The sequence below is a fragment of the Triturus cristatus genome, chromosome 9, assembly GCF_964204655.1.
Source record: "Triturus cristatus chromosome 9, aTriCri1.1, whole genome shotgun sequence".
In the NCBI taxonomy this organism is placed as follows: Eukaryota; Metazoa; Chordata; class Amphibia; order Caudata; family Salamandridae; genus Triturus; species Triturus cristatus.
In genome coordinates, this window is record NC_140592.1 from 862813005 (window position 1) to 862828463 (window position 15459).

Sequence of the window (15459 nt, forward strand, 5' to 3'; positions counted from 1 at the left end):
CCTTATTGGCCCCTGTACAGTGTACCTTAGGTACCCAGGGCATAGGTGTACCCTAGGCCTACCAGGGGCTGCAGCATGTATTATGCCACCCCTGGCCTGTCCTTCCATTATGACACAACTGGCTGATCACTCAGCTGGGGCAAGGTAGTGTAATCACTCCTTGCTTAGGTGTAGTATTCCTATACCTAACTTACATATAGACACATGTGTACCTATCAGCCACTCCTATGGCAGGCCTTAACAATCCTGGAGACAGAGTGCTTGGTAACATGTGAGATGGTGCTCTAGCATGAGCTGAGCCTGTCTGCAGCTTTCGGAACCATGTCCTTATAGCTGTTCTATGATATAGCCTACCATATACTCTTAAAGTGCCTTATAATCTTAAACGGTTATGGTAACTATGGTTTGGCTTTATCAAAACGTGTCGTGTGAGGTGTCTAACACTGTGGAATAATACCCCCATCCCATTTCTGGGGATGAGGATATTATCCCTCCCTTCTAGAGGGAGAAGACATGTTGTAACCTACTTACCCGGTTAAAGTTAACCAGAGCCCCAGCATCACAAAATGGATGCTGCTGCCACAGACACGAGTCTGACCTCCTGCTGCTGGGAGTGATCCCGGCAAGGGAGGCTTGGACAATAAGTTTCCTGCCTTGGGAGGTGCGAGCACCACCCCAGACAGGCCTTAGTGTATTGGGGCAGGGAGGGATGAAAAGAATGAGACATGCCTGGGGCACACAAGGTGTCCCGTGCATAGTCCAGTTCAAACCGGTGCTGGGGCTCTCCAACCCCAGTCCTGGCGCGAAACTGGACAAAGGGTCCCACCCATAAGGCGTGACCTAGCAGGTAACCCTGCCCCCCAGATTTGGATAAGAGTGGTAGCTGGGCCCCAGGAGATTAGATTATCCTGAACCTGCAACTTGAACAGAAACTCTGGACCTTCGACATTCGACGAAAGAAGAAGACTGAAGAATCTCCCTTGTGGCCAAGGAGTGGCTACCCTGTGCAAACAGGCACCATCAAGAGACTACCCTTTGCTTTGCTGAAGTTCTACGAGGGACCGACTGCAGAGCCCGACCAGAGCCTTGACTTCCAGACTTCTCCGACCCTGATCCACATCCACAGCCGAGCTGAGATCCGTGGAGGCGACGAGAGACGTGGGACCGGCTACCTGGGAAAAGTGGCTAGTATCTTCCAGCGCAGCTTCCGAGGCACCCTCGAAGTTGTGCACCGGGGATTGAGAAGCCCCAACCCCAAGCACCATCTGCATCGAAGATCAGCCCCCCACACTCCACGAGTCCTGCATGGGGCCCTTTTGCATTTTCCTGCTTGCCGCGCCTGTCCGGTTGCTTGCCCGTTGGCTAGTGGCCTTTGTGACGACGCATCCAGAAATCTTCACTGCTGGTTTGGCTCCTCCAGACTGGCTCCGGCTTCCTTGCAAAAGAGAAGCACCCCAGACCTTCCTGGTCTGCACCAGAAGCAAGTCCTCCGTTCTTCGTGGGTTCCGCTTGCCAAGGCTTGGTGAGTCCTAGTCCAACTTCGACGCCGCCGACAGCAAGAGCCTTCGTGGGACAGCTCGCCCTCCTGGTCCTGGTCGTCCTCGACGTTCCCTGGTCCTCGTGGCTGCAGCGACAAGCTTCACCTTCACCTGCAATCTTCACGACATCGCCTGGTTCCTTCCTGGTTCCACGTGGTCACTGGCTAGTGACCTTGACTCTGTCCCTTCTGTTTGCAGGTCTCCTCTCTTCTTGATCCCAGCCTTGGGATCCACCGGACACTCTTCACTGACTGCCTGTCAGCAACTTTCCTTCAGGCATCCATAGAAGTCCACGACGAAACCCGACGCAAGTTCACACCTATGCACCCGCAGTCCGTGGGCTAGGTAACTTGGGTACTTCGGTGCTCACAAGGGTAGTGACTATCCTAGGGTCTAGTTTCCGAGTCTCGACTCTCTAGCTGCTTCAGAAGTGTCTTTAAACTGTTAATTGCCAACAACTACTATTTCTATCGACTATACGCATTACGCGTGAGTGTTTCCACTCTGCACCTGAATCCCGTGGGCCTCCCACTTCCTAACTGTTGCTAGTGTAGTGTAGCCCCAGCGATTCCCTAGGCCTAGGCCTATCCTATTTCCGTGACAGTGGTCCTTATACCACTTCTTTAGTATATGGTTTGCGTGGCCCCTAGGGCCTAACTGTATTACTTACCTGTGTGACTTAATGTATGCTTAAATAAGACTGTGTTGTACTTACCTCTAATCTCATAAAGAGTGCTGAGGGTTTGACTAGAATAAATACACTTTATTTTATATATATACATCTGTTGTGGTGTCCTTTCATTTGGTATTCAAGGGATTATATATGGTATCACAGCTGGCTTCACATGCCATTCAGAGTTTAGCCTAAGACTGCTCTTGTCCATGCTACCACTAGGATAGCTGGTCTATAAGGTTGACTTTACAACCAATCACCATAAGGGTTGTTTGGACTGATATAAGGTGTACACTAGAACTAGTGACATCATACATCAGGCCAACTTCTCACAATATGAATCTGAACCACTCCCCATATGTGCAAACCTGCTTCTTCCTCAATTCGGAGGACACACACCCGCCCAAAAACATGTTCAGTTACCTGCTTAGTGCATTCTGGTTTTATCTCATGCTTTAACAATCAGAATGTGCCCAAGCCACTACTGTATTCTTCCACAACTACCCATTGAGTGTTGGTCTACCACTGTTTTCCTGCTCCTGCCTCCATTTCTGTCTTCCTATTGAAGAGATTTCTTCCATAGTGAAACTGAAGATTTCACTACACTCACGACTTTTAATAAGTTGAAAGAGTGTTTGTTATTCATTTCAAATGTCAAAGCAAATCATCATTAACACAATTTCTCCTGGATTTGTGAGAAAGAAGAGGGATGGTTATATTCGACAGAGGATATTCTCACTTTATCTAAATCATTCCACTTACACAAACGGAGCTTTTTGAACATTATTCACACCTAACAAATCATTGCAACAATTTCTAAATTAACATAAAGGCTTGCAATAATGCCCCACAATTCAATGTTTTGCAGCAAATCACAGATACATGACCAGGTTGGTGAAAGACCCTTTAAGGTACCTCAAGAACAAGAATGATAAGGAATGTAGGCGACATATGCAAGAAATTTGTTCCCCTTGTTCATGCACTGGCAAGAAAGGACATTTTAAATTGATAAAAGAAGAACATGGACTCCAAGGGTAAACAATTAGGAGGTATTCGAGAGCTTCGAACACGTGAAAATATGTCATTATACACACTAGAAAGAAAGCAGAAATAACACGGAATAGTTGGGGACAAATGAGGGGATACTGGTCATGCACACCGACTGCTCTGAGCCTTAAAATCTAAAAAGCTTCCCTACCTTCATATGGAAACATTTACGTACTTGTTATTTAAGTTATTAGATGAGCTGTGCTTCCCTGCCGACTGTTTAGAACTAACATGTTTAACTTAGAAGGGCTGGAAGACATTTAAAGATTTAAGGGGAGATTTTTGCCCAAAGAATAAACAGAGTATGAAAACAAAACTGTTTATTCTAGCAGTTATTAGATACTATTAAAGTAGCTCCCTAAGACACTGCACTTGTTTTTAGGAATAAGTGGAATGCTTTGCAGAGTGCCACATGAATCACGCCAGACAAATTATCTTACCTGTATCAGTATCAAAGCTGACCGTGGCATGGAAACGCTTGCCATGCTTTAAGATATCTAAAGTCAAAAGCACTTCTGGACTCTCACGCTTTTCTTGAATGCGATACAATGCACGTTCCAAATTTAGCCAAAAACTGATTTCCTGTAAGGCTGTTCCTGATGCGGGGTCTCGATCTAACTTGGTCACCTTTAAATGGAGCAAATTAAGGATCAATGCCAGAATTAAATGTAAATGACAAAAAAATATAACCTGAACTCAAACCATGAGGTAATTAGTTTAGGCCAGTATAGTGCGTTTTAATCATATGGAAACACAATTAGTGGTAATTGGCAATTAATACTGCAATCCTAATTTCAAGATTATGAAGATAACAAAAAGTACATCAGAAGAAGAAAATTTATAAATGAACTCACTAAAGGGAAACAAAACTCCTAAAAAGTTGGCTAAAAACATAGTAGCTTCATTTTAAAGATTAACTTTACAGTTCAGGCGAGATAAGTGAAGCACCCTACAAGGACACTCAATCACACACACTTGCCTTTTGTATCTCTCGAATCCATCGGTTAACTCCAGACTGCAATTGGTTAAGAAATGTTGGATCCTCAACCTTATCTCCAAAGTCAGTGACCTTTGGCTTATCTCCATGTTCGTAACACTGTTTTGCAACATTGGTGATATTTGGGTGGATGGGGAGGCTGATCTCTGGAATCTCGATATTCTGTTGCAAGTGCAGCAGGCCCATCTCAAGTTCGGCAATTTTTTTCTCAACGGATGGAGCCATTTTGTCGCCATCTCTAAAAACGCACACAACACACATTTGGCAATTAAAATCCGAACAAAGCTTAATTTTTTATATAAAGATGAAGTCAGCATAAATACGAGCCAGAGGCAAAATACAAATGTAAAAAAAAAGCATCTATCAGAATTAAAAGACTTATTATAAAAGAATGAGGTTTACGCTGTAGCATCCCAGAAAAACGTATATATTGCATTTGGGCTGCCTTTTGGGCACTGACAGAATACACCATTTAACAGAGGTAAACTATTAGTCACAAAAAAAATTGATTCATAGTCATTATAAACTTGTGTTATGGGCCAGGTTTATAAAAGGTATTTGGAAGCACAAATCTTGCAACTGCTAAATAGCTTTTTAGGCATCTGTTTTTTTGTTATATATAAAACCCATGCCGAATAACAAGTAGGAAGTGTTGTGAAAGGGGAGTGCCCTCCTAATCGAGAGTCAGCATGGCATGCATCAATGGTTTGCAGAAGCAATCTACTGATCAGTTACAAACAAACCAAAGGACAATGTGACTGATTTGCAAAGGAGAAGGTGCCCCCGTGGGTAACATTCCTCTACGTGAATAGTGATGGCAGCCTTGGTGGGAGCAATGGTTAAGGGGACTGTGTGCTCTCCCCAATCGTTTTCCCACAAAAAGAATATATCCAATTTATTGTTTTCCCCCTTGTGAAAGCAAACACAGAGATGGGGGTCTGCTGTTCCTTGTACACCACCCTCCCTGTGTTTGTGGATAATCACAAGGGATCACAAACAGTGACCTGCCTAATTTGCCAAATTAATGTTTATTAGGCAGGTTGTTCTGGGATTTCCTGTATCAGGAGATTTTGATGCAACCTATTAGTACTTAGGGAGCATTGAAAAATAAAAGACTGGTTGCAGAACGTTGATATGCAATTTGTGACCAATTATGCGTAACCAATTTTTTTGTAAATATGGCCCTGTTTTTTTAAAAATAATACCGCTATTTACTTCGGGATTTATGTCAATTTCTAAACTGATAGACCTTTAGAGGAGATTTAAGCCTGAACATTACTCATCTTTTTCACATCAGCGGTAGGGTGAAGGGCTCAAGGTCCAAATGTCAAAAATGTATATACATCTGCAGTCAGAGGAATGTAATGGCCGTATCTACGCAAGGGCTTGCAAAAACTATGTATGCAATAAAACAGATTTAACAAAAAAGCTAAGAGATGCTGCTGGAGGGACTGTTGAGATTTTCTGGTTTGTGGAGAGGAAGGGAGAAGAGAAATTGAGAGGAAAGAAGGAAAAGACAAGAGTTCAAGAGAGCTACAGCTAAGAGAACAAGAGTGGATAAAGGGGGTCAGGAAAGAGGGAGGACAAAAAACGAGAGAAAGTCAGAATAACACTTCTGGATGTAGTAACAGATAGCATATATAACCCAACTCAATATGGGTCATTCAATCAGCCGTAGGATAATGAAAGGTGGAGTCCACACTACCATGACTAACCTGTGACCACAGGCTGCACACAGATCTCTGCAAAATGGATTAAAAAACTGTGAAACTATCCTAACAGCGCTATTGAATTACACCAAAATACAAATTTAAAATTGAAACTTTAGGAAATAATGAGCTCAACACTTACACTTTAAAACTGTATCTGGGGAACAGCTAGTTGCAGTGGATGCAAGCGCAGACAACTGTTTTACAAGCTAGACTGCCTGCTTTGATAAGTTCCCTATCCATTCTATCACTTCAAAGTTCAATCCTGCATTGATCCTTTGTTTATTTAAATGTAAATCTAAAAAACAATAAAATGTGCCCCGAACCATGAGCAACTTATAGGTGTATTTTGATGCGTTTGCCCAAATGGAATCTCACCTTCTTGGTACTCCAGCTTCCTTGTACCTGTGTCACTGAACATTATCCATTCATGTCCTCAAGTTATATAATGAGTTTGACACAAGATATACAAGAATGAGTGTCGAGCAGGGAGAAGGGCTTTTGGAAACAAAACTCCCATCACAAGCACTGACCCTTTCATCCGTTTTCTTAAAAGTAGGACATTACAAACCAACTATGACAAATACTTTGAGATAGTTCTTTTAATCTCCCCTAAATAACACAAATTCTTACCTGTCAGCTTTACCAGATTCCCGGATATAGGATTTGAAGAATGGAGCAACAGCATTACTGATGAAGGAGTGCAAGGTTTCATATGGGGAATCTTCGCTAAGAGTTAGAACTCGCAACTGGGCAGAAATTGGTTTGTCCGCATCAATGACTGGAGTGCGTTTAATAAATGCCAAGCTGTAAATAAGAGTACAGAAACAGAATCAGCAGCAATTAGTGAACAAAATCAGTGCACATTCAGAATCTTTAAAAGGTGCGCTTTTATTTGTACACAAAAAAGTGACAAAGGTCTTCCATTACACAGTAAGCTGGATCGTTGAAAAGGTTTAACTTATTTTTTCACTTCCTTCAGTGCAGAGGTTATAAAAGCAGACTTCATCACATCCAAGATACATGGTATACTTTGCAAGGCCCTACTTCTAGCAGACAAGCCATCTGGCATTAAAAGTATGGGCAAGGGTGACAACTTGGGGCATAAATGAAATACCTTGTGTCGCCATCAATTTTAAACTTCCTCTCAGCGCTAAGAAATCTAAATGTCAAGGTTTGAAAGTTCTTGAAGTGTGATGAGAAGACTAGTAAAATGGATATAGTAAAAAGGAGCATTTTTTTTTTTATAATAGATGCAGTTATTTTGGGAGGAAACGTGCAATTATCCTTCCCTAACTCATTTTGACATCAAGCAATGTCAGAAATGTGCCTTCTGTTCGGTTCATATAAAAATAGTTTTTTTCCCTGCCACATGCAGACGGTGACCTAGAAACATGAACAAATAACGTCTGCTTGAGAGCAGAAGCACTGCCGCACTGCCGAGACACATCCATTTCCACTGAAAAGCCCAACCAGACCAAAGATCCATGAGCCCCCCCACTCTACCCACCTCCCCTACTCTACTCACAGACACAATACCTTCGCAGTGGTCCACAAAAATATATACACAGATTTCGCTTAAACTCTTGCCCCCCAGCAACGTCCATTACTTGGAAGAAGTACATAGTGATCACCGTCAGGAGTGAAACGTAACGAAAATATCACCTCACACATAGTCTTACAGCAAATAATGTAGGCCTTGCATCTTTAGGTCGCATTACAAAGAGTACCCTGGTGGTGCAACGAGAGCACACGCCCACTCTGGACCCCGCCCTTTGGTATTATTGAAGGGGTCCGAAGATGCACGTGTGGCCCCTTCTACAACACAGATCATGCTGGCACACATTTAGCATTGTTGCAATCACAAGGGAACATTCCATGACCTGCATGGGGGTGTTGCCTCATGCAAATGAGTAAACACTTTACCTATGCCCCCATGCCATATTACAGACATGGGCGCAGAGCCAAAGGAGCAGTCAAAGGGTGCAAGGACTGTGCACCCCAAAGTAGCACCTAGTTAATGCATGTCCCGAGGGCTCCCCAAGGAAAGGTGGTACCAGGGACCCATGTAGGATACTCCTGCAGGCGGGTGCAGTCACTCACTTCACCGGTTTGCACTGAATAGTCGGATGGATACTTCGCCTTTTACTAATCCTTTGTTTACAGTGGAGGCAAAAGTTCACAACTACACTGAACACTGTATTCACAATAATAGGTCACACTGTGCTGGTCTGGGTCAGGCGCACCCGGTCAGGGGTAAACCGTGGCCCACAATTGGACAATGCACCGTATAAATTATATGGTCCCTGGTACTAGTTTACATAGTTGTATACACTACGTACAATGTGCCCCCTTATAAAGCATTTCAGATTGAGATGCTAACCAAATAAATCTAAATAGGAAAGAATAGAAATATACTATGATATGCTCCTAAGATCTAGAAACTGGGGTAGTTGTAGAGCTCGTTAGCTAGTAAAACATTTTTTTTTTTTTAAATAAAAGCCAACTTATTTAAAGGTAAAGGCATTTTATAAGCATCCTCTACAGCCTCTCTCCTTATAGTGAGCCACTGTATAAAATAATTAAGAGATAATGCTACCTCAGACAAAATCTACACTCAGTCAAAGCATGAACTGAACCATTTAATATGTAAATTCAGGACAGCAACAGTCATGGTAAAATGTCCGACACTAAATTGATGAGCTCCATTTTCTTCAAAACACTAGTCTGCTGTTAGACTACATTGCTTTCAGATTGTGTCATTGTTGCATCCACCCTTTTTTCCAACACTTGCAATGTCTTCCATCTACAAAGTTAAATACTTTCAACCAGAAACAAGATTATTTCCAGTACACCGATTTCCTGTTCAAATTTGCCTACTTGACACAACCATTATCTCCCTTTTACGCCAATTGAAGTGTTAATGAAAACGTTTAGCATATATATTAGACTCTTGATTCTGTCAATATTCCAACAGGCCCTTTACATCAGCATCACCAGAACACCCTTACATGATACTACAAGGCCACAAAACATAACGTTGCTAGACCCAGCCATCCTGCTGCAATTACAGTCGAACTATTTCTTCAGTGTACACTACGCAACAAGATTGCTTTGCCTCAGCGAATCGACGTCTGGACTGAAGTCTAAATGCAATTGTACTACATACTACTGTAATATATACTTTAAGGACTTGTGTCTGCATAAGATATACTGTGTGTAATATGCAAAACCAAAAAAAAAAAAAAAAAAAAAAATGAGTTTAACAACGTTGCTGTTATCCGCCAGACTTTAACCCACTCAGTCAGGTCTATAGGTACCCACTTTAACATCATCCTCTTCCCGGCCTTATTTTCTGCGCTTTAAACTCTCCAATAAGTTCCACCCATCAAATCTCTAAGTACTATTCAAGTCAAATCAAAGAACCTTATTGTCAACCTAAATGAATAGTTACTCACAAAAAGGGCAACTGAGCCATGAAGAACAGCACCAACGGCGGTATGAGCAGTGGGAACCCAGAGGTTTACGGGTGGTGCTAGTAACTTGACACAGGTGTGACTACAGGACGCAACCAGGCGTCAGAACCACATAATGCCAAAATAACTCATAATTAGGGTAGAATCCATAGATCTATCAACCTCAGGTGAGAGCTATAGGCCTCTTACACACAGAGAAGAAATGTGTGGTCGTTTCAAGCAGGGATATGACTTTAGCCCTGAAAAAGGCCCCAGATCCGTATTGGACTCGTTGTGAGGGCCGAAACATCCTAGCATTCGGTTGAATCAAGGTTAATGGAGTATTACCTCTCAAAGTAGAACCATGTTACACCTATAATTTTTAACCATACCCCGGTACCCTACTAATAAAAGACTTTCTTTGGGATATACTGTGAAGTATTTTTAACACTACCCACCACTCTTTTCTGGATCCCTGCATTATCCAGCTCCATTTTATCGAAGAACGCCCAGAGACCTTCTGTGCGAGTTGGTCCTGTGGCATCATCCTACCAGGGTGTGTATAGGCACCGATGATGAAGCATGTCACAATATGTGAGTGTGGCATCTACCCCAATATCTTTGCCTACCACAGAAGACTAGTGAGCTTCAACCAGTACTCTTGTTCTCTGCTTTTCTCTTTCCTTTTTAGGTCTCGCCAGACCAGCGCCCAAGCGCTGGATCAGGCAAGACCTAAAGTGAGGGCTTCAAAAAATGCTACCACCGGCTACAGCTTGCAGTGCATGTGCGCGGGCAAGCTGTGGCCGGCGGTAGCATTTTTTCCCCCCAGCTTTTTAGCCCGCTTGCTAGAATGCGCAACAAGCACGCGTGCTTGCGCGCACATCCCTTGCGTGTTTTAGCGCGTCATCGCGATCACTTTCGCTTGCACAGCAATCGTGATGACTTTTGTGGCCAATGCTTGTTTCCTCCAGTTTCCTCCTTTTTAGTTTTATTTATTCCAGTTCACGTGTCGCCTCTTTCTTCCTTTGCCCATCCAACCTCAGTTTTTGTTCTTCCTTTTTCGTTCGATCTCCTGCCTCCTTTCCACCTAGTAGGCTTCCTTCCCCTCCCTTGTTCCTCCCCTGCTTCCTGCGTGCACCATGCAGTCCTTCCGCGTCTCACCTCTTTCCCCACATTTCTACCTGCGCCGCCTCTAATCCTATAACCATCCTCCCCACTTTGCTGTCTCTTTCTACACGTGGTCTGTCTCATTTCTCTCGTTCTCTGACTGCCTTTTTTTTAATTCCAGTACCTCCTGATGCACACCACTACACGTCCCTCTCTTAACCTCTCTCTCACGCTCCTCTCCTACGTCACTCCCCCTCATTATACCATGCCATTGCACCTACTCCTCTACCCCCATCTCAGCCTACATCTCACTTCTTCCACATCATTACTTCCCCAGCCCTCCCTTTGCTCCCTCTCACCACCTTTACGCATCTTCATGCCTTTTCATGCCCTGTACTCCCTTTCCTCGTGTCCCCTCTAGAGCAGCACTCTTAATGTTCTCTCCTCCACTTTCTTCCTTCCCATCACTTCTCTTTGCCACCCATTCTTACAATATCCCACCCTTGAGCCCCCTCCCTCACTTTCTTTTCTTCCCTTATTACGCTTCCACAATTCATTCTTTCACCTCTTCCCTCTGCGCCTCACGGCCTTCCTCTTCTCCTCTCCACTATTCCCTCGGAAGCCTTTTCTCTCTCTTTTCCTATGCTCGCTCCCCCACCCTCCACGCCCTTCACTTCTCCAGCCACTGTCTCATCCGTATCTCATTGTTTTCGTCTCCACCGCCATCGTCTCATCTGTATCTTGTCATCTTCTCCACTCTCGCCTCATTGTCCTTTTTGCTCTCCCTCTGCTTATCCGTCCTCATCTCCTTCTATTCTCCCTCACCCCTCTTTCTCATCTTCCGATGTTCTTTTCTCGCCTTGCAGTGTCCTTCTACCCCTCTACCTGCGTAAAACCCTTCTCTTCTCCACACCTCTTTTATTCTCTCCTTGCTCGCTTCTAGCACGTTTTCCGTCCCCACCGCCACATATTCATCTACTCTCCCCCCTCTCCATCCTCCCTTCTCAACTCTTTCTGGCCTCACCCCGACCTTGCACCTTATTTCCTTCAGGACAGTCTGGATGCTTCACAGCTCATCTGACCTCGCTAACCGCCCCCCCCCCCCCACCTCCTCATTTCTTTCTTGCCCCCTCTCCAGCCTTCCTCTCCTCTGGCCTCACTTCCCTCCCTGCCCTCCACATCTCTTTCTTGCCTCCCTCCTCTCCAGCCTACCTCCCCTCTGGCCTCGCCCCCCCCCCCTCACCATCTCTTTCTTGCCCCTCTCTTCTCCAGTCTCCCTCCCCTCTGGCCTCGCTGCCCCCCCCCCACATCTTTTCTTGCCCCCTCTCCAGACTCTCTCGCTGCCCCCCCCCACCCTCATCTCTTTCTTGCCCCGCTCTTCTCCAGTCTCCCTCTCCTCTGGCCTCGCTGCCCCCCGCCCCACCCTCATCTCTTTCTTGCCCCCTCTCCAGCCTCCCTCTCCTCTGGCCTCGCTGCCCCCCCCCACCCTCCTCATCTCTTTCTAGCCCCCTCTCCAGCCTCCCTCTCCTCTGGCCTCGCTTCCCCCACTCCCAATCTCTCTTTCTTGCCCCTCTCCTCTCCAGCCTCCCTCCCCCTCTGGCCTACTCCCCCCCCCCCCATCTCTTTCTTGCCTCCCTCCTCTCCAGTCTCCCTCTCCTCTGGCCTCGCTAACCCCCACCCCGCCCTCCTCATCTCTTTCTTGCCCCCTCTCCAGCCTCCCTATCCTCTGGCCTCGTTTTCCCCCCGCCTTCCTTATCTATTTCTTGCCCCGCTCTTCTCCAGCCTCCCTCTCCTCTAGTCTCATTCCAGTCCCATCTCTTTTTAGTTTCTTTCTTCCACCTACATCCTCACCCATATCTCAGCCACTCCCCCCACTTCTCTCCCCCCTTCCATCCTTTTCTCCTGGTCCTTCTCTCCCATTCTTTATTCTCTCACCTCCCCATCACTTTCCTGCCCCCTCCCCATGCTTCTCCATTTCTATTTTCTTTTCTCTCCTTCCACAGCTTCTGCTCTTTCTGTACTCGCCCCTCCCTATCCTGCCTCATCTTGTCACCTTTTAGGTCTCCACCCTCCTCTTTTTCCATCGATGTTCACTCGTCTCCCCCCGCCCTTCTATCATCTTTCGATCCCATTTCATATCCTCTAGTATGCCCCCACTCTCCTTCTCCCTATCTAGTCCCCTCCTAAATCCGACACCTTCCTACTGCTGTCCTCACTTCACTTCCCCTTCACTTTCTCTTCTCTCACATTCTAGCCCCACTGAACATCCTGTTCTTTATCTCTCTCTTTGCCTTCCTGGCACACTTCTCACTAATTTTACATCTCCTTTCCTCTTCTTTCCTCCTTCAATTCTCCTTCCATACCTCTGCCCTCCCCCAATCACAACCCCACACACACAACCACAACCCCACACAAAATAACACACCACCACACACACACACCACCACACACACACAAAACCACAAACTCAACCACTCACACACAAAACCACACACAACAACCACCCCCACCCCCCCACACACAACCACACACAACCACCCCCACCCCCCCACACAACCACACCCACGCACCCAAAACCACACACACACACACACACACACACACACACACACACACACAAAATAACACAAACACACAACCAAAACCACCCACACACACACAACCACAAACAGTTTTTTGGGCTGTCAGCATAAATACGCTGTCAACAAACACGATGAACACCTCGGGAAAGTTTGGGAAGTCACCCCCAACTTTGAAACCACTTGCTGTTGCAGAGTGTGTGCTGTACACATGGCAATACCTTGACACAGCGGACTGTTGCAAGGAATGCTTTGAGCCTCAGTCTGTGCATTAGTTCACCCAGTCTTGGCGCTGCATAAAAACAGGGTGCCCACTGTCCAGCATGAAGTGAGACATTGTGATCAGGACTGGAGATGCTGTTTAGCAATCTGCTTAGAACATTGTGTTTCATTTAGGGCATTAAACATAAAGGAGCACTGGCAACGCTGATAAAATGCATTTCATTTTGAGTAGTGACTAAAACTTTAAAAAGCCTGCAGTACTGAAATAAGCATTTGCAATGGAATAGGTCTCGCATTTGCAAAAGTTTCAGCTATTGTCATGGTTCATGACAATGCCTTTTTTATCTATTTTATAAAACAAACACATAAATAAATGGCATAATTTACAATGCCAATAGCTAGTGTTGCATTATTATTAGCAATGCCAACTGCTCACACTTTTATAATGCGAGACCTATTGCATTGCAAATGCTTGTTCTTCATGGCCCAGTTGCCCTTGTTGTGAATAATTATTGGTTTTGGGAGATAGCAACTGGACTAAAAAAAATCTCCCGCTCTCATGTTGTGAGACAGCCTTAATGAATAACCATTCTACCACACAACTAATGAATTCACCATTTTCTTTATCCACCAAAGTAAAATATGACCACATAATTTCTCACTAACATCAATATCAAATTTCCCTGCATGTATGAGCTTGGGCCTTTATACAGAAGCCACCCTGTGTCTGCATTTTACTTTTATGCAGGAATTAACTTTGTTTTCTACAGCAAACCACTCCTCATACACACAAATTGGTATTAATATTTCCCCATGAACAGATGTTCATGGGGCACTTCATCTGCATGCTGAGGACCTACAAATAATTAATGAGTATGGATTTTTTTTCCTTCAATGTTCATCAAATACAATAATTCATGCAATCTTTTATTTAGTCATAATTGTATCGGAATTAAATTAATTCTTAAAATCGGTATGCAGCAAACAGAAGAAGCTCTAATGTACACATTCTATGCAGTTAAACTGAACTAAAAATCCTAAATCAGTAGAAATAGGAAGAGTATATAACTAAAATGGTACAATTGACTTTGCAGAGGTTTGATTGTAGGAGAGAGTATCTGAACCGACTGATTCACAGAACCCACATAATGCAACCTTAAATTTAGAAAAGGAGCCCTGTGAGTAAACTAATACGAGAGCGAGGAGTCAATCATCTCAGCTTGGGGTAGATGTGGATTGGTACGCAACATTCTTCAATAAGCAGCTAGTGCTCTATTAAACTAAGTAAAGGCTCTTGTGCCAAATTATAAGCAACAAGCATTGGCGTACAAGTTACTTACCTCCTGTTACGATGTATATGGTAGAGACTATTCTAGCCGCAGCTTCCTTAAAGTAGAATTATCCCGAGGCGTGAGACTGGACCAGGAAAACTTTGTTGTCCCAGCATCTCTACGCGCCGGGGGGCGGCACCACGCGACTGCCCCGCCGTCTGCCGCAGGCATGACGTCAGAGAGGTCACATAAGCACCACCCCGGCGCACTGACGTCAGTTTGCTTCAGAGAACTTTTCCGCGCCACAACAAAACTTAGGAGAGCAGTGTGTGAAAAACCAGAGAAACAAAGCAGAAGAAACAAGGGGTGAGGAACAGCACCAGTAAGCTATTGCATCAAAGCCATTCCAGGGAAAGAACAGAGCACCACTTTAAGGAACAACTGTGCAAGCCAAGGAGACAGCACCATTTGGCACTAAAGTACCAGAAGGCCAAAGCAGCTAAGTATAGCAGGGAAAGCACAGAGCACCCCGCCCGAGGAACAACCGAGCAAGCCAAGGCAACAGCCATCCTGGAGGCACAAGCATAGGGGGAGAGAGAGAGGGTGAGGGAGGAGAGAGAGGGAGAGGGGAAAGGGGAAAAGGGTGAAGGAGAGGGGAAAGGGGAAAAGGGTGAGGGAGAGGGGAAAGGGGAAAAGGGTGAGGGAGAGGGGAGAGGGGAAAAGGGAAAGGGAGAGGGAAAAGGGAAAGGAGAGGGGGAAAAGGGAAAGGGAGAGGGGAAAAGGGAAAGGGAGAGGGGAAAGGGAAAGGGTGAGAGGGGAAAGGGAAAGGGGTGAGGGAGAGGGAAAGGGAAAGGGTGAGGG

The 15459-nt window shown here is 45.1% G+C and overlaps 1 protein-coding gene across 1 annotated transcript in view; it reads right to left on the reverse strand.

Annotated features, from left to right (window-relative positions):
* DYNC1H1 (dynein cytoplasmic 1 heavy chain 1) overlaps nucleotides 1-15459 on the reverse strand; it is a 1397843-nt gene that overhangs the window by 1338922 nt on the left and 43462 nt on the right. Inside the window, exons 3-5 of the mRNA XM_085626346.1 lie at nucleotides 6598-6771; nucleotides 4238-4493; nucleotides 3699-3885 (exon numbers count right to left, since the gene is read on the reverse strand). Coding sequence (XP_085482472.1) covers nucleotides 3699-3885; nucleotides 4238-4493; nucleotides 6598-6771 — 617 coding nt within the window. The remainder of the gene's footprint in view (nucleotides 1-3698; nucleotides 3886-4237; nucleotides 4494-6597; nucleotides 6772-15459) is intronic.